The sequence below is a fragment of the Chrysochloris asiatica genome, unplaced genomic scaffold (assembly GCF_000296735.1).
Source record: "Chrysochloris asiatica unplaced genomic scaffold, ChrAsi1.0 scaffold00050, whole genome shotgun sequence".
NCBI classification, from domain to species: domain Eukaryota; kingdom Metazoa; phylum Chordata; class Mammalia; order Afrosoricida; family Chrysochloridae; genus Chrysochloris; species Chrysochloris asiatica.
Window position 1 is genome coordinate 5446745 of NW_006408568.1, and position 20720 is coordinate 5467464.

Below are 20720 nucleotides of genomic sequence, written 5' to 3' on the forward strand. Positions count from 1 at the left end.
TCCTGTCTGGGATGTTGTTGTTGTTGTTATGTGCCGTGGAGTCGGTTCTGACTCATAGCAACCCTGCACAGGGTTTCTGAGGCTGTTAATCTTTACTGGAGCAGAGAGCCTCATCTTTCTCCCACAGAGCAGCTGGTAGTTTTGAACTGCTGACCTTGTGGTTCGCAGCCCGATTCATAACCACTACGCTACCAGAGTTCCTTCCTGTCTGGGATAGGAGAAAGGAAAGAAGGCAAGCATTGCAGCCTGGTGGGACAGAACCAGGCCAGTCCATGATGTGATCCAAAGTAGACTTACAGAAGCACTATGCAAGTGGGTGCTGAGGTCGGAGGTAGAAATGGAGTTGGGATCCAAGAGCATGGAAAAGGAATTTTTATTTGTTTACAAGTTAAAGACCTTGTGTGAGGTGCCTCGTTTGACTGGCGTGTCATTTTTGCAAGTTCAGCTGCATACACAGGGTAGTTTGGGCAAATGCTACATAGTAACAGGAGTGCTCTGCACTCTGAAGAAGATTCTTCTCTCGGGGTGGACTTCCCTTGTTCTTGAGACAGGAGAGACATCAGGGAGTGGGAGCATGGTAGGAGGAAATAAAAGGGCAAAATTGTTCTCAATTAGTGCGGCCTGGTCTTGGAATAAAGGAGCCCTGATGGTACTATAGGATAAGCACTGGACTCCTAATCACAAAGTTAGCAGATCAAACCCACCTGCCACTCAGTGAGAGGAAAATAAGACTTTCTGCTCCAGTAAAGATTTGCAGACTTGGAAACCCAGTACAGGGTCTGTATGAGTTGGAATGGACTCAATGATCGTGGCTTTGGTTTTAGGGAATTGATCTTGGAATAAGGATCTGTAGGTGGAGCAAATGGTTTGCCCTCAACTATTACAGAGTCCTGGTATGGCACTACAGATTAAACACTGGACTGCTAACCACAGGGTCGGCAGTTCAAACTTGCTAGCTACTCCTTGGAAACCCTATATCAAATTGCTGTAACTGACTTGACAGCACTTAACATTAACCAAAAGGTTGGTGGTTTGACTCCATCCAATGGTGATGCAGAAGAAAAACCCGGCAGTCTATTTCCATAAAAATTACAGCCAAGAAAATGCTGTGGAGAGCAGCTCTCCTCTGTAGCACATGGGTCACCGTGAGTCAAAATCGATTCAATGGCAATGGGTTTAGTTCCAGATATTTTGGGACTTTGAATAGGTTGAGTTAACAGGTAATGAGAACTTGGTGAGGAGGAATCTTAGGCTTAGACTCTGATATAAACCAAGTAGGCACGTTGTTACAGAAAGGAGGGAGGGAACCTCTAATCAGAACTGTTAATAGTTCACCTACTTTTATTTTCCCTCTGAGGTCCCTTCTAAATGCTACAGAGATGCTTTGGACCAAGGGTGGTGGTTCTTTTTAATAAAGCTTGTATATGGGGACAACAGACAGTCTTATCCAGGGATCAAAGAGTGACACTTTGTACCAGGCCTTCATAAGTGTCCCCTCATCATCAGTGGTCCAGTGACCCTTCCTTCTTTATTCCACTGTAGGTGTTCCAGCCACCCTGCTACCTCCCAACACACCTGCCAGAAGAGATGTTATGAGCAGACCAGGATGCCATGTGTTTTAGCAAGATGAGAGTAAGGGAAAGCGGGGATGGGGAAGTCTCATATAATGAGCTTATATTTTTTCATTTAAAAAAATGTACAAATACATATGTATTATCTTAAACCATATGGATTTGGTGTTTTTCTAGATTTAAAAAAAAGTCAAATATCAGCAGTTTTATACACACACACACACACACACACACACACACACACATATTCTTGGAAATGCATGCATAGAAAGAACCAGAAGGCTTGGTTCAACTCTTAAGCCACAGTTACATCTGGGAGGGGTGTGAGTTTGGGGAGGAGTGTCAAAGGGAAACTTGGAGTTTTTAATCTGTCTCTAACTATAAGAAAGCATTAAGGATTATGTGCCTAGGAGGTTGACTGGCTGATCATCTGCATTGAAGAAAGCTTTGGAAGAAGAAATATTTAGAACTTGTATAAGCAAAAGCACTCAAAATGGAGTCTGGAAGCTTTGGCCCTGATCAGACAGGTGCTTGGAGGTGGGCATGGAGGAATGACCACACCCCTATGGAGATAAGAGATTGCTTTCCTCTCTAAGAGGAACATCTGCTTCTAAAGGGAAAAGCTTCCCTAAGCCTGAGCATCCCCTCCTGCTTTCCAGTAGTTCTCTAGTTTGATGCCCCTCAGCCCTAGCCCACCCACTTCACATCACCAAGAAAACATACCCTGGGCCTTCCCCCCTCAGCTGTGCCACCATGGAGTCATGCTCTCAGCAGTTCTGCCCAGGAGAGCACCAGCTTTCTGCACTTCTCCATGGAGTGTCCGAGGCTCTGGCTAAGACTGCTTGCTTCCCCAGATGGTAGATGGTGTTGTCTCTACTCCAGGCCCTCCCCAGATCTGGCTCCCCAGGGTGGCACATCTGGGTTCCCAGCATGCCCAGACCCAACTAGGAAGAATCTCCAGACCTTTATTAAACAGGCATTGGTCACCACTTGCTTTGGGTCCACAATGTCCACCAGAGGCTCCTTCATGGCCACGTCCCGGATACACGTCATGTCAAAGCCATAGACATTCTCCCACCCTGTGAGGACAAAGAAAAACATCAGGGCGGGCAGCCAGACCCCTAGAAGCTTGTCCTGACCCTCGTGAGTTCCATAGCATGGCATGCCTGAGAAGGTGAGGGGCACCCTGTTTATCCCCACATTACAATTGGATAAGAATTGTCACGTGCATGGGGAAATTTGCTATGTACAAGTGCTCATGCATATTATCTCATATGTACCTCTGGAAAACTACAGCTTAAGGATGCTGAGACACTTCTCAAAGATAACACAACAGGGCCAAGACTAGCACCCAAGTTAGCTGACTTTTTCCAGTATTGACAATCCTGCCCCCTTCTCCAAGCCAGCTGTCTCCTAGGAACTCCCTGGTCTGCCACCCACATTCCTGTCTCTGTGCCTTTGCCCAATCCATTCTCCACATGGAGAAGGCTCATCTCTGTCTTCCATCTCCCATCCCCACCCACTGAAAGAATCCTAAGGGCTTTTCAGTGAAACAGGCTGTGGTTTGGATGGTGGCAGCGCCACCTATGACTGGTCAGGTCCTTATTCACATTGCCTAACCTCTTGGATGGTCAGATTTCTCACCTGCAATTCAGGGTTGAGTGGATCCCCAGAGTCTCTGCCTTTCTCACATGTCATGATGCACTCACTAAGTACTTATCCTCTAAGAAAGAACCCCCCATAGGGGCACCAACCATCCCAGCTGTGCTGCTTGGCCCCTTTGGGTTACTCTTAACATGCTTGGGGGAGGGGAAGATGGAGTGGAGAAAAGAGGGAAAGATAGAGGAGGGGGCAGTAGAGGAAGAGAAAAGAGAGAGAAGGATGGAGAAGAAAGAAAGAAGAGGAGAGCAAGAAGAGGAGAGGAAAGCAGGAGAGAGAAAAGATGAGAAGATAGATTTGGGGAAATGATGCTGGTGAGTAAATGAATGCAAGTCTGATGAACCAAGATCACCTTAAATGACGCAAATGTTTTCAATGATGGAGCATTGGCCACACTCCTGTACACTGCAGACAAGTATGAGTATGCTGTGCCTGGAAGAACTTGGCACACACACACAAGTCTGGCCCAAATTGTCATATGAGGGAGACAAAGGAACCAGGGACCAAACCCAGCCTGCCCCCAACTGCAGGGACCTGGGAGTGCAGTTTCCTCTCCCAGCAGTGCGAAGAGGACACCCTTAGTTCCTGGGAAGCTGGGCCTCTTTAATCAGTTCATTCAGAAGGGGTTAGAAATGTATTGAAGCAGAGATGCTTTTCTCTAATTTTATGGGATTAAATCTTCTTTTAAAACCGTCCATCAAACAAATGGTACCTTAGGGAATGTGTGTCCCCGAGTATGGTTGAGGAGGGATGGTGAGGAGGGAGGGTGAATGATCAGTGAAAAGCTTGTTCCCTTGACTCAGATTCCTTTCTGAGGCTCACAAAGACCTTTCTCAGGGAGAAGACAGAGAAAATAATCATTTCCCAAAGGAGGAGCATTTGTGAAGCTTTGGCTGGAGGATAAGACATCAGTAATAGCCCATTAAGTCACCCAAAGCACTCAGCTGGTGCCAAACTCCCAACAGAAACTTTATGTTGAGGAAGGAAGCCACTCAGCTGGTGACAGGACAGGCCCCAGAGAAAACCCCTTTCTAGAATCTGGAATAGCTGTCCATCCTTTCCTAGATCAAACATATAGTCTAGTCTCATAATTTCACTAGTTATGGTGTGGCACTGTTGGATAAGCACTGGACTTTGAACTATAAGGTCAAAGGTTCAAAGCCAACAGCCGCTCATCAGAAACCCTGTATAAGGTCGCTGAGTCAGAATGAAAACAACACCAATAATGTTCTATAATGTCACAGTGGACACTGAATTAGCAAATACTAAACCATTGCTCTGAGGTAAATTTCAATGTTGGGTTCCTGCAAGCCTGTGGTCACATTTTTGTCAATCGATCAATATGCAATGTTGTTTTATGTGTGTTTCTGCTTAAAATAACTTTATTCAATATTTATGTTGATTGACTAACATTAAACTTATGGCCAACTACACCATAACTCATATCTGAACAAAGATTACCTACTGGATGTATTTTCTCCATAAGGCACATCACATTGAATATCATATTAAGAATATGAGACCACACTTTGGCACTATCCTTGGGGGCCACTTTAAACAATAAAATCACCAACAAAAATCACACACACAAAAAAGTGCAGCACTAACTAGATCGCCCAAAAAAAATAAAAATAAAAAGGACACTCTCTTATAATCTAAGAACTGAAACAATGTCCACCTTGTTAGACCTCAGCTGGAAGCATGCTTGTCTGGCAACTCAAATATCCCCCTGCTCTGTGCAAGTTAGCGGTGGTGGTGGTGGTGGTGGTGTGCTGTGGAATCAGTTCTGATTCACAGCGACCCTGAACAGAGTTTCCAAGGCTGTAAATCTTTCCGGGAGTAGAAACCCTTATCTTTCTCCCACGGAATGACTGGTAGTTTTGAACTGCTGACCTTAAGGTTAGCAACCCGATTCATAACCACTAAGCTACCAGAGCTCCTGTGCAAGTTGGTGAATAACCAAGAAAGCCCCATGAGTATTGGTTTGGGGATTGTAAATAAATGTCAGTGAGTAGGAAAATTTGCAGATACAAAATAACTGAATACTAAGAATTGAGATATATACAAAACCCTGTTGTCTTTAGTCAAAACCCTTCCATGGTGGTGGTGGTGTGCCATGGAGTCAGTTCTGACTCATAGTGACCCTGCATAAGGTTTCCAAGGCTGTAAATCTTTACCGGAGCAGAAAGCCTCATTTTTCTCCCATGGAACAGGTGGTAGTTTCGAACTGCTGAACTTGAGGTTAGCAGCCCGGCTCCTAACCACTACACTACCAGAACTCCTTAAACCCTTGCATGTTTTTGTTGTTAAGTGCCGTCCAGTCGATTCCGACCCATAGCAACCCTGTTTAGGGTTTCCAAGGAGTGACTGGTGAGCTTGAACGATCGACCTTTGCAATTGCTTTCTCCCTTCGATGCTGCCTTATCTTGAGGTTCAGTTCATGGGCTGGGCAGGTACCTGAGTGGCCATGTGTATAATAGTTAAGGGTTTGGAGTTCAAATCTGGACTCTGCCATTTATTTACTGTGTAACCTTTGGCAAGGATTTAACCTGTCTAAATGCCTGGGTTTCTTTGAAAGGGAGATGCGATAGTAATGATGGCTGTCTGGTGGGCTTGTTGCGAGGATTAAGTGTAACATTATATGTAAAGTGCATAAGACAGCACCAGCTGCATTCAGCAGTTCCCAGATCATGATAAGCCTGTATGTGTCTGAGTAGAATTGTGTCCTATAGGGTTTTCTGTGGTAGATTTTTTCCGAGGGAGATTGTCAGGACTTTCTTCCAAGGCACCTCTGGATGGATTCAAACCCCCAACATTTCCATTAACAGCTGAATGACCGAGGGGCTCCACACATAGTCATTCTCTTCATTTATTATGTGATTAGAGCTCTGGCTTTGCCACCACCCTGCGTGGCTTAGGGAAATTCCCCTTCTTTGCACTTGTCTGTAAAATGAGAAACTTGGTTCAGTGATTCTGTTTCAGAATCATCTGGGATGTCTTTAAAAAGACAAATCTTTGGACCCAACCCAGCTCTACTGAATCTGAATCTTCAGACTTGGAACTCAGGCCGCTGGATTTTGACAAATCTCTCCAGGCAATTCCAGCTATAGTTTGAGAAGCCTTGGGCAAAATGATCTTTACAGTCCCTCCCCAGGCTCAAGTGATCAGCCTAGTTTCACAGCCTTTATGAAGCCTGCAAGCACCCTGACCATAGACAAGCTCCCTCTGTGTCCTCGGTACCTATCGTACAGTAACTGGCACAGAACAGGCCCTCAGGGACCGAAATTCTTTCCCAACACTGAATGCCTGGTGAGATTAGTTACCTTTTCTGGGGTTTGTCTTTTAGCTTCCCAGCTTGTTTGCCCCTCCTTCCATTATTCAGAGGACAGCTTATCTAGAGCATTTTATCCCACCTGTAACCATTTGAATCTGTTCACCATTCATTTCCCACTAGCCCCTTTAGCAGAAATAGAGCAGGAATGAGGGGGAAGATACAATTCAAGCACCTTAACTTCCTATTGCAAATCTGTACTGTGTCTTGAATGAGTGTGTGCAAGGTGGAGAGCTGGCTGAAACCACTGGCCACCAGGATATATTGTTCATAATTACCTGGGAATATAAAACATAACAGCAGAGGGGCCTGTAATTCTGGTTTATGGATTAAAACGGCCCCCTGGAAAGGACTGCACTATGGTGCGCTAAATATAACTAAAATAGCGAAACAGCCTAGACTGCCTACTACTGACTATACCCACTGCCGTGGATTCTGACTCCATTGAATGGAACTGCTCCTTAGGGTTTCCGAGACTGTAAATCTTTACAGGAGGAGACAACCTCATCTTTCTTCCACAGAGTTGCTGGTGGCTTTGAATTACAGTTAGCCGTCCAATGCTTAACTCACTATGGCTCCTGGGTTCCTTCACTACTGACTCAAAACTCCAAAGTCTCTGCCATTGAGGCAATACTGACTCTCAGAGAACCTATGTAGTGTTTCCTAGACTGCAAATCTTGATGGGAGTAGACAGTCTCATAGTTCTCCTCTCCTTCTCCAGTAGAGTGGCTGGTGGGTTTGAACCACCGTCCTTTTGGTTAGCAGCACAATGCTTAACCGACAATGCCACCAGGACTCCTACTGGCCAGATGGACTCAAACCCCACACTGATGATCTGGCTGAAAATTCAGAGACAGCAGTGTGCTTTCCCCCCTCTAACTAGGATGGGAGTGTGCACATAGTGCTCCAGGTCTGCATTCAGCCTGTAGCCCATCCCTCTGCCTCTCACTCTCAGGAGCAGGGAGAGGGGCTTTAGTTCAGATACTACTGGGTATCTCCAGGGCTTCCAAGTTTCCCTCCCATTTTGTGATTCTATGAATCACCTCCATAGTAGATTTTTTTTTTTTTTTCACTGTTCACTGCTCTCTCAGGATAAAACTTTACACCTTGTACATTCTTCCACAGGTCTACTTTTAATTTTTCCCTCATTTAATTCATCCAGTCAATAAAATATATATTGTGACCCTAGTGTGGGCCAGCCATTTCTCTCTCTTTTTAATGTAGTCTTTACTAGTTGGTGCTCAAATGGAGAACAGGTTCTATCTTTCCCTCAGTCTCATCTTCTCAGTATTGCATGCAGGTGAGAAAGGAGAGAGAGGAGGGGCAGGTAAAAAGGTGGGGAAGGAAAGAATGTGCCTTAATTTCTGAAAAACTCTGAGTAAGTCTCACTCTCCTGCTCCACTTCAAGATTTTTCTTTCTTAGCTGGTTCTTGAACCCATTGAATTTGCTTACAATTGTTCCCTTAGCAATCAGAAACTTTGATAATTTTCTTTTGGCTTCGAATTCAGAAGAACCCAAATCTCCAGTTATTTGAAACACAGATTTCTACAGGAGCTTGCATCCTTTACCCAAAACAAAAACAAATTGTTCAAAAGTCATCTAAATAAAAAATTCAACAGCCTTCTGAGTACGTTTTTATGTGATTTTCCATTTTTTTGTTTTATTCTGTTTTTGACAGAAACTCAGGAGCACGCACTCCACAAGGGAAAATGAGGCTGGTTTTCCTTTCCCAGAGGCCATGAAAACAACTGGAAGGGAAAGAACAAATGGCAAGGTCTCTAGCCCTGCCTGGTCCTTCATCTCGCCTTAGGACCCTCCCGATTCTACCTCAGTGGTACACTGCTATTGTTAGAACTGGGTCAATTCCAACTCCTAGTTACCCCAGGCAACAGAGTAGAATTGCCCTATGGGGTTCCTAGGCTGTAATCTTTATGGGTACTAATGGCTAGGTCTTTCTCCCATGGTCCCACTGGGTGAGCTCCATGGAAGAAGCCATCTTTGGTAAGCACTCAAGAGCTTAAGAGTTGTACCACCAGCGCTTTTTCATTGCAGTGTTCATATTTCAGAGGCTCCTCGATGCAGCCCAGTGGAAGACAGAGGGGCTAAGAGTTGTTAGTTTTGGTAACCAAGTGGAAGTTTCTGAAAGAACTGTGCACAGAGCCAGAACTCAATAAATAGCTAAGTGAATATGAGAATGAGGTTCTCCTTAAAACAGTAGCCCAGCAAGAACTCCAAAAGAGCAATATAATGCAGTTCCAGGGAAAAATATGTCCTATTTACACATGTATTTGATCAATGTTTACTGTTGAGTTGCTACTGCAGTCCCCTGGGAGAGCACATCTGTCCTAGATTCTCAGCTACTGGAAGCCTCAAGCTTGACAGAGCCATGAGCAGAAAAGGGCTTAGTGACAATTTTGGAGATTAGATCCAATGCAATCCCTTACTAACACCAAGAATTGTGCTACATCTTTTCATCTACACAATCTCATTCAGTCCTCAGGGCAGCTCTCCAAGATGGAACTATTATCTCTGAGGCTCAAAGATGTTAGGTAATTTGCTGAAGGTCATTCAGTTTAAAAATGGCAGAGCCAGGATTTGAATCCCAGGCCAGCAGACTTCTAAGCAAGAACATTTAACCTAGACCACCCTCTCTTTCCATGCTCTCCTCTGGAGTTGTGCCTCCTTTCCTCCAGGGAAGGCAAATGTTAAAAATCATACTAGAGGCAGTGACACCAGAGATGGAGGCAGAGACGATGATGTGGAGAGATAGAGCAGCTGGGGACCCTGGACTCAGGGAGGGAGAGGGGCTATGTGCTGATGGGTCATGAGGCGGGCTTGTGGGGTGTGCCCTTGGGTTGTTTATTTGGTTGTATATTCCTGAGTGCTTTGGTGTACATCCAAAAACAAAACAAACAAACAAACAAAAAAACCCAGAGGGAAAGGAAGCAAATGCTGTTGAATGATGATGCGTGGAGGGGATTGTAATCATTGCAATGAAATGAAATATGATAGGATGAATGTAAAGCTGATGTCCTCCAATGTAAACTATCACCCAATTCACAATAAAAACTTAAAAAAAAAAATCATACTAGATTGGCTAGAGGCAGGCAACTAACTACCTAAGTACGTTTCCAGTACGCAGAGCCAAAAACAACTACCATTCTTCTGTCTTCCCTTGAATTAAGGCTCTGATTTTCTATTTGAAGAAAGGTGTGGACACACACATAGACACAGCCCATCATTCAGTCCAGTTGAGATATCATCAGTGTCACTAACAACAAGTAGGTAGTCATTGTTTGAATCAATTTAGCAACAATTTGTTGTACTACAGAATACTCAGGGCAGGAAGCATCTTTTAATCTCTTCAGTCTGTGAGCCACTCTACAACAATCTAGGCAAGTAGGGCTTGACTACTAGATTTGCTGAGTTTGGTGGGACTTGGTAAATTTCTTCATATGGAGTCTTTACCCATTATGTTTGGGTTTTGATTGTTTTCTTGTTTGGGGAGGTTCTTTGCCTCTTTGTCACATTTAGGTCTAACTGAAGACAAGTAACCATGTGTAAACCTCAAAAAAATGCATTTGGTATAATCACATCAAGGGCCAGGTCTGTGGAAATCAAAGAAAGCAGCCATTTTCAGACCAGATAAAAACATTGGAGAGATTTTTCTTGGCTTCATTTTTATTCTAAAAGAGTCACAAATCTTAGGTTGAAAAGGCATCATGAATATAGTTCTGGATTTAAATCCCCTGACACATGCATACTCCCCATTTGTTTGTCTATCCAAAGCAAAGTCCCCACCACCGTTGCCAAGAATATATATTTTAAGTAATGTGAAGGAGAATCAATATCACTAAGAGGAGTCGCTCCTCGGAAACCTTAACTGGGTCACTATGAGTCGGGAACGACTCTACAGCACTTAACAACAACAAGTTTGGGTGGTGTGATAGCAGCATTCAACATGGTTGGCTTGTCAAGAGACCTGCCATTTTTATCTCCAGTGGTGGACACTTTGGGATAGTTGAGTTTTCACACGCAGTAACCATCCTAATCTGCTGTTCTCTGAAAACAAGCCAGCTCCTGCTTTTCAGTTCATCTTTCACTCACATTGCATTCATTCTGTCATCCAAGGGCACTGATTTTATACCAGTCATACTTATTTTCTCTCTGTGGACCTCCCATCTTTGAGATTGGAGGAAATACTTAGAAAGAAGAAACCAGAAAAGGTCACATATGAACTCCTCCATGAACACAACAGCTGTATTCATGATACTGATGGGTCATGCCAGGCTCACTGAAGTGTCTCCCACACCAAACGTGCAATGAAGTCCCAACAGAACAAAAGGTGACTTACAGTGGATTTTGAAGTCCTTGTACTGTCTGTCTTCAATTGCTACCACGTACAAAGCTGCCCGGTCTGGAAACATAAGCCCTCCAGGTTTCTGTTGATGAATTGTAGGGAAATGGGTCTCGTAATCTATTCACCTGACAAAGACATCACATTTTGAACTGCATATAGAGTCATCAGACAAGCATCCCCTTTTCTGCATTTTCATTCAGCAGACAATCACCTTGGCCAGAGTTATGGCTAGCAGGGCAATACTCAATTTCTACTTTGGAGAAAGGAGATTTTGAGGGACAAAGATGGTCTTAATAGAACCAGTGACATGGGTTGAAGAAGGAACAGTGGAAAGGTATTATTGTCTTTTAGCCTAGAGAAGCCAAGGTCAAAAGCACACTCAGCTCCTTGGCAGCAATTTAAGCCCTAAGAACTTGTTGATCAGAAAAGACTTTGTCTTGACAAGAGAGAATGGGTGTTAATGACAGCAGAAGAGGTCAAAGTGAGACCTATAGAAGAACATTTTGATGATTAGGAACATTGGACATGAGTGTAATCATTCTGTCACCTAGAACAGATCTGCTATAAAAGAGGTAGGGTGTTGAAAGAAGGGACCTTCTAGCTCTAGGCCTCTCTGAAATCCTAATGTTCTTCCTAGGTTGAAGGCCATAGGCCGAGCAACAAGACAGGAAGCAGATCAGCAAGGGGCAGCATGCAGGACACTTACCAGCCACTTGTCCCGGGCGAAGATCACCGTGTTGAGCATTGACTCATAGAATAGACAGTAACCCATCCACTCACTGATGATGATGTCCACTTTCCCCACAGGCAGCTCCACCTCCTCCACTTTACCCTTCAATATGGTGATGACTGGAAAATAAGAACCCCAAGGCCACACTTTGTGGGGACCTCCATCTAGAAACTCTGAGCACCCCACATCAGGACCAAACATGACAGTTTTAGCCCTGTTCTGAGGCTACTTTTAAGGCATGACATACCTCAATCTTCACTAAACTAGTTTCTGCTAAGAGAATGGAAAATGACTTCCGTGTTTTCCTCCTAAAAAGTATTGAGTCACTGCCATGCACCTAGCACTGTGCTAAGCACACTACATGCACCATATAGTGGAATCCTCTCCACGAGCCTAGAACTAAGCACTATTGTTATTATAATTCACATTTACAGCTAAGGAAACTGAGGAGTGGTGGTGGAAATAGAGTCCAGATCTGATATGACTCCAGCACTCCTATCATGGTTCCACCCCATGTTAAATGGCCTTCATGATTCAAACCCAAGGACAGCATGAATTCTTTTCCAATTGCTTTTGTGTTTGTACACCCAGTGGGGCTCATCTAGTTTTAATGAGGGAGAATACTTGGTGCTGTGACAAGAGCATGAACTCTATAGTCAGACAAACTGGATTTGAGTCCTGGGTCTTCTAAGTATTAGTTGTATGACTTTACACAGTTTGCTTGACCAAACTGAAGTTCAATTCCCCAGAGAACAACCAGGGAAATTAATATCTCTTATGTAGGGTGGTTGGAGTCCTGGTGTGGCGCTGTGGGTTAATGCGCTGGACTGCAAAGTAGGTTTGAACCACAAGCATGGCAGTTCAAACCCACCAGCTGCTCCTCGGAAACCCTATACAGGGTCAGTATGGGTCAGAACCAACTCGATGACACTTAACAACAACAACAACATAGGGTGGTGGTATTATTAAATGAACTAATGCATGTGCAGCATCAGGCTCATAAATGGAACTAGGCAGAAGGCAGACATCATCCTACACGTTCCTCTTTGTAGACCAGCTGATGGAGAAGTGGAAGGGATAGGACCAGGGATACATCCCTATGTTATGTGAGTTCTGTTCATGAGTCACTACCAAGACCTTCAGGTCCCACTGTGGCAGGAAAAACTTCTTAGTTGTGTTTCTGATCACTTGTCATTGGCATACACATAACTTTGAAATTTCCTTTTTGCATTCGTTGCTATAACAATACAGCAAAAGCTAGCTTACATGCTGCTGATAAATTAACAAGGTGATGCTGGTGCCTTCTGAACATTTCTGCTTAAAGGTTACACATATTCATGCTCTAAAACCATCATCTGGGGGAAAAAATCATGCAATCTTTGCTGGAGAAATCAAATAATGGCCTGTATCCAGGAGTAAAAAGCAAAATGCCTCATCTCTCCTGAATCTAAGTATTATGAAAACTAATTTGGACTGGAGACTCGTAGGTGGCAAAGAGCAAGCTGCTCACCAGATTTATTTAATGTCTTCACAATGGATAATGAAGGGAATGGATAGCCTCTAATGAGGATCTGCTCTTAAATATCTGGTATTTACTCAAAGTCTAATCAAGTACAACTTCCTCTATAAAAAGTCAGATTCTATGTACACACACACATTTGTGTGACCCTCATGGTAGTACATAGGAGTTGTACTTCTAAAAAGTCAGAGCAGGAGCGACTGATCTTCTAACAAAACATTTGGGGTGTGTGTTTGTGTAGCTGTGTGTGAGTGTTAAGATCTAGTTGTTCTCTGAGAGTAGGAACTCAACCAAGAGCAGAGCCCAGGGTAGTGCACCAAGAGAATTCACAAGGGGCAAAGTGAAGGATTTTATATATAGATATAGATATCTATCTCTATCTATCTATCTATCTATCTATCTATCTATCTATCTATCTATCTATCTATCTATCGTGCCCAATATAGTTCTTATTCTGAGAAAGAACTGACAAATATGTGCTCAACCCACCTTCCTAATCATTAGCATGCTAAACCTGTTTTGTCTTATTTTTGTAAACATTTCTGAAGTGTTCTAATGGCCTGTCCTTTATTTCTTCTTTGTATGTGTCTGTGCTGCTATGGGTTGATTCCTCCTTCTAGATAAGAACATGCTCTCCATGAGATAGAGAAACATCCTTTCCTGCCTCTAGGACCCCTTGACCTTTACCCTGGGTGCCTAGTACAGGCTCCACCTTTGATGATTCAATGGACAGGACTCTACAACTCACGCCTTTTTCCATTTGATGCTATTTCTTGATCAATATGGATGCAACATACAGATAGATATATCCAATGGGTCTCAGAACATCAAAAGAAAGGCAGAAGAAATCAATTAATCACTTAACATTGCTTTTTTGCATCTATTCAACTACAAACATTTCTCAAAAGTAGACCCAGCCCCTCACCAACTTGGTGAGTAGTAAAGGCAGAGCTTCCCTCAGTCTATCTACAGACCCGATGCAAGACTCTCTTCATCCCCAGTACAGTGCCTATGTGCAGTACCCAATCACATAGTATTATACTGGAGGCCTGGTGGAGCACTGTGGGTTAGTGTGCCAGACTGCAAAGCCGTTTGAACTGCAAGGTCGGTGATTCAAGCTTACCAGCTGCTCCTCAGAAACCCTATACAGGGTCGCTATGGGTCGGCACTGACTCGATGGCACTTCACAACAATAACAACAGTCAGACAACCTATGCTCTTGCTCTACTCGACAGCTGACCTTCATCAATCAGCTTGTTTCTGATTATTCATAGGTAAAGACGAAGGAGGTTGGATCTGAAAATCCCTAATATACTTTTCAGCACCAAAATGATTTGATTCTTCAAAGATATATTGAGCAGTTGCTACATGTAAGGCAAGGTTTACTAGTGGGGACAGCTGACATCAATAAAGAAAAGATGTGATTCATGTTTAACCCTAATTTGCATCAAATTCTGGAACCTGATTTTTTTTTTCCTAAGACCTCTGCTATTTCTACAGACCCAAATACAATTGTCCAGCTGGATCATCGGGAACATTTTTTCTGTTGCCAGTAGTCCAGATTCAATACTCCAGTCTTCAAAATACTTACTCCCTCTCATGGTGGGGTTTATGACAATTCATTGGGGTCTGTTGGCAAGTGTATCGATCACATTGGGTTGACCCAAAGGCCTGTGTAGGCACATAGAGCTGCAGTTTCCTCCTTCATGGTGAAGTTTTTCAAGGGTGTCTCAGTCACTGATCTCAAGTTCTAAAGTCAGGAGCAGATTATCCAATAAGCAGGGCAAGCATGGGCTTACTTGTGCTTACGAATTAACCTGTAGTGAACAATTTTACATTGGTTTCACCACATCAAAGATTCTGCCTCTAGGTCTGGCTGGTATCTGACTCTCTCCCAACCCCACAGCACCTTCCTAGAGAATCAAAGCCTCTTTTCAAATTTGCAATCCCTGGCAGGGACTGAGTTCCCAGTAAGCAAGGTAAGCACAGGCTTATTTGTGCTTACTTGCATATGTTTCACCATATCAAAGATGTGAAGCTGTGATGTGGTGAAAAACGTGGGAAATTGTTTACTACAGATTACTAAGTAAGCACAAGTAAGTCTGTGCTTATCTTGTTTAATGAGCAATTGCCCTTGTCTGGAGCACTTATAGGCTGCAGAACCCCACTCTGAATCTGAATCCCATATCACGAAAACACAAGGCAGGAACTCAAGGTTACATAAAGGTCACTCTCTGGAGTTGTGTTTCTGTTTCATAGGATGATGGAAAATTTCTTCAACTGGCTGTGACACACCCTGGCTCATCAATTTTGGAATGATTAATCATAACTAAATGCACAACAGGGTGCAAAGCACTCTAAATTGGGATATTTGCACCTGTTTGTAAATCAAGGTGTAGGGATTTAGGGGTGGGTGTTGTTGTTTTTGTTGAGGGATTATTTTAATGGTTTAGGATTTTCAAGGGGGGTATTGTGTTTATGACTATAAATCTAGTCATTCTGATTAATGGTCATTTGTTTGACTTTTCTAACAAATCAGACCAGCCTGGCCTCATTTGAGTCTCAGGAGCATCTATCAGTCCCAACTGACCACAGAGGGTCTATACTTAGTGAGCAATCCATTTCAGCCTCCTCTGCATTTCTAAGATCAGTTCTTGTCCCACAGAAAGGTGGGTGTGACAACTGTCACAAATGTAATTGTACAAGATGTATAATTAAAAAAGGGGGAGCAGCTAATCTTTCATTTCAGGAACAGAGGACCCCAGGACCATCAAGAGGGAACAGCACAAGTGGAGTGTGAGATCCTATTCAGAAAGGGGTAACAGCAGAGACGGGGGCCTTTGGACATTTAAATGAATAATTTTTTTTGCTTTGTATGGCTACATCAAATATTTTTGCCTAGTTCATTTGTGAAAAACATGATGTAAAAGGGAAGCCACAGGGGAAAAGCAGGATAATTGTTGTTATGTTGTTGTTGTTGTTGTTAAGTGCCTTCGAGTCGGTTCCGACCCATAGCGACCCTGTACAGGGTTTTCGAGGGTGTAAATCCTTACGGGAGTAGAAAGCCTCATCTTTCTCCCGTGGAGCGGCTGGTAGTTTCGAACCGCTGACCTTAAGGTTCGCAGCCCGATTCGTAACCACTACGCTACCAGAGCTCTTATAGGGAGGGGCATATAATCATTGAGATGAAACAAAATGTATGATTGGTTGAAAGTAAAGTTGATGATCTTGTCTGTTTAACTTCACTCAATTCAAAATTAAAAGCTAAAAAAAGAAAGAAAAAGAAATATGGGTGTGAGGGTCATGGGTGTGGGCTCAGGGAGTCTGTGGAGTCTACCCTAATGCCACCCCTCTGCAGCAAAGCCACTTGCTCCTTCCCACTACCTCCTTCGCACGAGGCCCCTACACCTTTTCTGGGCACTCCCACTCTGCTAACCCCTCTGAGGACCTCTCTCCCCTCCAGCTCACGAATGCCTTCTCTTCATTGTCTATTTTAACTTCCTAATTCTAGGAAGGCACTTGGTTCCTCACAACCATTCAAAAATTGTTATTGAATGCATGGGCGAGTGAATCAGCAATGATATAAAAGGGGTAATAGGTTAGAAGACAAAAGATGTTCAAACTAGTCCTAATTATGAGAGTAAAAATTGCTAGCATTTGAATCACAGTTTACAGAGCGACTTCACACTTATCCAAATAATCCTCATGGCAACTTGTGGAACTGGAGTTTCGAGACGTCAAATGGTGGAACCAAAATGCAAGTCTTGTGTAACTCTGTACCAATCACTCAGCCTCCCTAAGATTGCTTATCTTCATTTGGAAGATGAATAGACTAGCATCCAACTTACCTTGCTCATGGGATTATTGTGGATACCAAGCAAGGTAATGAATGTAGACTCATTTTAGAAGGTAGCAACTTTTGGGGACAAATGGAGTAAAGAAGTTGGAGAGAGGAATGGACTAGCTCATGTTCTCCTGAAGCCTTGTTAGTAGATAGGATGGGGAAAGGTTGAATCAGGTAAGCAGCTAGGGTAGGTGGTAGAACCCTTTGACTTCCCTCATGACAGCTTCAGCTCCCTACCCTTGTCTTCTCCAGAACCCAGAAGCATGGATAAATCTCTCCTAAAAGGTCAAACTCAGTCCCATTTTTTGTGCCAGGTAATGAGAGAAAAAACATCAACATCTTTACCCTCAACATCTTGTGGGACTTCAAAATTCCATCCGGCAGCAAACTCATAAATGGAGTAATTCAAATGAGCTCTAAGTGCTATGTAGTCTTAATATGGTAGATGTTTCAATATGGTAACCATTCTTCCCAAATTCACTAATGACCCAACAACACAGAACTTGAACTTCTGTAATGTCTGCAGTGCATAACCTGCCTGATTTCATTTGCTAGTCTACTCTGGGTCTCTTGAGGACTGAGGCCCCTGTTTGCTTGGTCAGAGCTCTAAAATATCACCTAAATCTGACCAGGCCCTTCCCAGATCAGAAACACTGCTTTGCATTTTTCCTTCCCTAGGCACTGACTAGAACAATACCTGGTTAATTACAATCCTATAGGACTCTTCCCAATCCAAATTATCGCCTACCAGTTAGAACCCTCTGCATGTCCCAGCCTGGCCATATACCAGCACAGTGGCTACAGGGAGACGCTTGTGTGCATTTGGCCAAGGGAAGTAGGCATTATTAAGAAGGAAGTAGTTGAAATCAGAGGGAATATGAAAGGTAACAAAGCTTATCTAAGGCCTGGGTTTTCAGAAAATCAGTCCAGGTTCCACTTCCTCTCACTAACTCACAAGTTTACATGGAGACTGACAGAAGTCTCTGTCACCTGAAGGAATTTGCACAGGCATTTGCATATTGTTCTCCTCCTCTTATCATAAAACAGTCAACTTCAACTCCAGGATTCCCTGTACATCTGAGTAGAGAATTGTGCTCTGTAGTTTTCAGTGGCTGACTTTTCAGAAGTAAATTGCCATACCTTTCCAAGATGCCTCTGGGAAGACTCACCTCCATGCTTTTGGTTGGTAGCTGAGCATTTAACTATTTACACCACCCAAGGACTTCACTCTTATCATGGCCAACTTCTTGTCAACATTTAGGTCTCTGTTTTAATGTTCTTTCCTCAGAAGAGCGCTTCCTGACCACAATGCAGTGCTTTAAAATGTTTAACAACTAGCTCTTCTGGAGGAAAAAGAAGCTCTGTTTTGTAGCATTTGCTGATGTCTGTGGAGTAAACACTTGGTAGCACAGTGGTTAAGCACCCAGCTGTTAACCAAAGTCAGTGGTTGTTCCTTGAGAGGAAGACGTGGTCGTCTGCTTTTGTAAAGATTGACAGCCTTCGAAACCCTATGGGCAGTTCTACTCTGCCCCACAGGATTGACTCTATGGCAGTGGGTTTGGTTTGGGTTTGGTGGTGTGGATCCTTCCACCATGGTGATTTTAAGCTAACAGTGTGATGTCTCTCACACAAACTGGGAAGACATGAGCAGAATCATCTCTCACTAGGCAGCCAAGCCAGCTCCGGCATACCCTAGACACCACCTGATTGACAGCACTGCTCCTTGTTGTTGGTAGGTGCCATTGAAGCCATCATAGCAACCCCATGTGATTGAGTAGAATGGCCAGGTAGGGTTTCTTGACTGCAATCTTTAAGGAATCAAATCACCAGGCTTTTCTACCACAGAGCTGCTGGGTAGATTTGAACCGCTAATCTCTCGGTCAGCAGCCAAGCACTTAACTGTTGCACCACCAGGGCTCCTCCTATTGAAAGCAGATCCCCCAGTTTTTGCAGCTAGCCCAAGATTCTTGCTAAGCATTTTCATAACTGGTATTTACATTAAGATGTTGTTTGTTCACTTGCTTTTTCTTTTGTCTTCTGCATCAGACTGTAAACTCGTTGAGAGGAACTATCTTGCCTGTCCTATTCTCCACTGGCTCACTAACACTGGTCACAAGCCTAGTATGTGGTACAATAAAAATGGGAGGAATGAATAAATGAAAGTCATTTCTAAGATTATTAATGTGTTGCTTCACGAGCAGTTAGACAAAGCAGTAGCAACTGACAGGAGCCATAGCACAGGTTCATTAAAAGCAATTCTATCTGATTAATCTCCTTCTGGCACTTAACAACAATGACAGCAACCTCCTTTCTTCTTTCGACAAGGTTATTAGTCAAGTTAATAAATGGAATAATAATAACAATGGCTAACATTTATTGAGTGCTTATTGTCTACCAGTTACTGTTGTGTTTTACACAGAGAAGTATGTTGGTAAATATTTAACAACGGATTCTCCAGGGTTTTAAAACAATAAAATCCCTGATTTTCAGCATTTGCTGATTTCAGTGGTATAAATACTACCATCGTAGTCAAGTTTAAGTTATCCAAGTGACTCCAACTTTTCTACAAATTTACTGAAGATCAACAATTGGATCTTAGTAGCCTATTCCAGCACATCAAGGTCTTACATGATTTCTATTTATCCTCACAATAACCATAGGCCATATGGTACCATTATTATTCCCATTTTACAGATGAGAAAACAGAGGCACAAAAATGCAAGCTATTCAAGATCACAAGCTAAACCTGGCAGAGCTGGATGTGAGCCAGGAAACCTTTTCCAGAGTCTAGACTAAACCACCACATCTGCAGTTCTGCATGTGGGCACATCAAGGAGTTGGACAAAGGTCTCTCCTCCGTGGCATGTCACACAGGAGGCGATGAATTCGTGTTTGGAATTACAACTGACTGCATGACCACTCAAAAAACTGTATTGACTACACAAAGGCTTTCAATAGTGTAGACCATGGCAAGCTATGGACAGCATTGAGGAGAATGAGTATTCTGGAACACTTAATTGGGAACATCGAATGGTTTAAAATTAGGAAAGATGTGTGCCACAATTGTATTCTTCCACCATACTTACTCAACTTGTATGCTGAGCAAATAATCTGAGAAGCTGGATCATATCAAGAAAAATGTGGCATCAGGATTGGAGGAAGACTCATTAACAACCTGTGACATGTAGATGATACAACCTTGCTTGCTGAAAGCAAAGAGGGCTTAAAATACTGATGATCAAAGACTACAGCCTTAGGTATGGGTTGCACCTCAATGTAAAGAAAACAAAAATCCTCTCTACTGGACAAATAAACAACATCTGTATAAATGGAAAGAAGACTGAAGTAGTCAAACACTTCATTTTGCTCATCAACACTCATGGAAGCAGCAGTCAAGAAATCAAACGGTGTATTGCACTAGACAAATCCACTGCACAAGACCTCTTCAAAGTGCTGAAGAGCAAAGATGTCAGTGTGCCTAACCCAAGCCATAGTATTTTCAGTAACCTCATATGCATGCAGAAGTTGGACAGTGAATAAGGAGGATTGCAGAAGAATTGATGCATTTGAGTTATGGTGTTGGAGGAGAATATTTAAAGTACCATGGACTGCCAGAAGAACAAATAGATTTGTGCTGGAAAAAGTACAGCCATAGTGCTCCTTGGAAGCCAGGATGGCCAAACTTCGTCTCTCATATTTGGACAT

General features: G+C 43.2%; 1 protein-coding gene across 2 annotated transcripts in view; it reads right to left on the minus strand.

Moving 5' to 3' along the window:
- The window catches only part of PRMT8 (protein arginine methyltransferase 8), a 122274-nt gene that overhangs the window by 18893 nt on the left and 82661 nt on the right, over window positions 1-20720 (minus strand). For both annotated transcript variants that reach the window (XM_006862682.1, XM_006862683.1), the window contains exons 5-7: window positions 11629-11771; window positions 10917-11004; window positions 2535-2650 (exon numbers count right to left, since the gene is read on the minus strand). In XM_006862682.1, the coding sequence (XP_006862744.1) occupies window positions 2535-2650; window positions 10917-11004; window positions 11629-11771 (347 nt within the window). The remainder of the gene's footprint in view (window positions 1-2534; window positions 2651-10916; window positions 11005-11628; window positions 11772-20720) is intronic.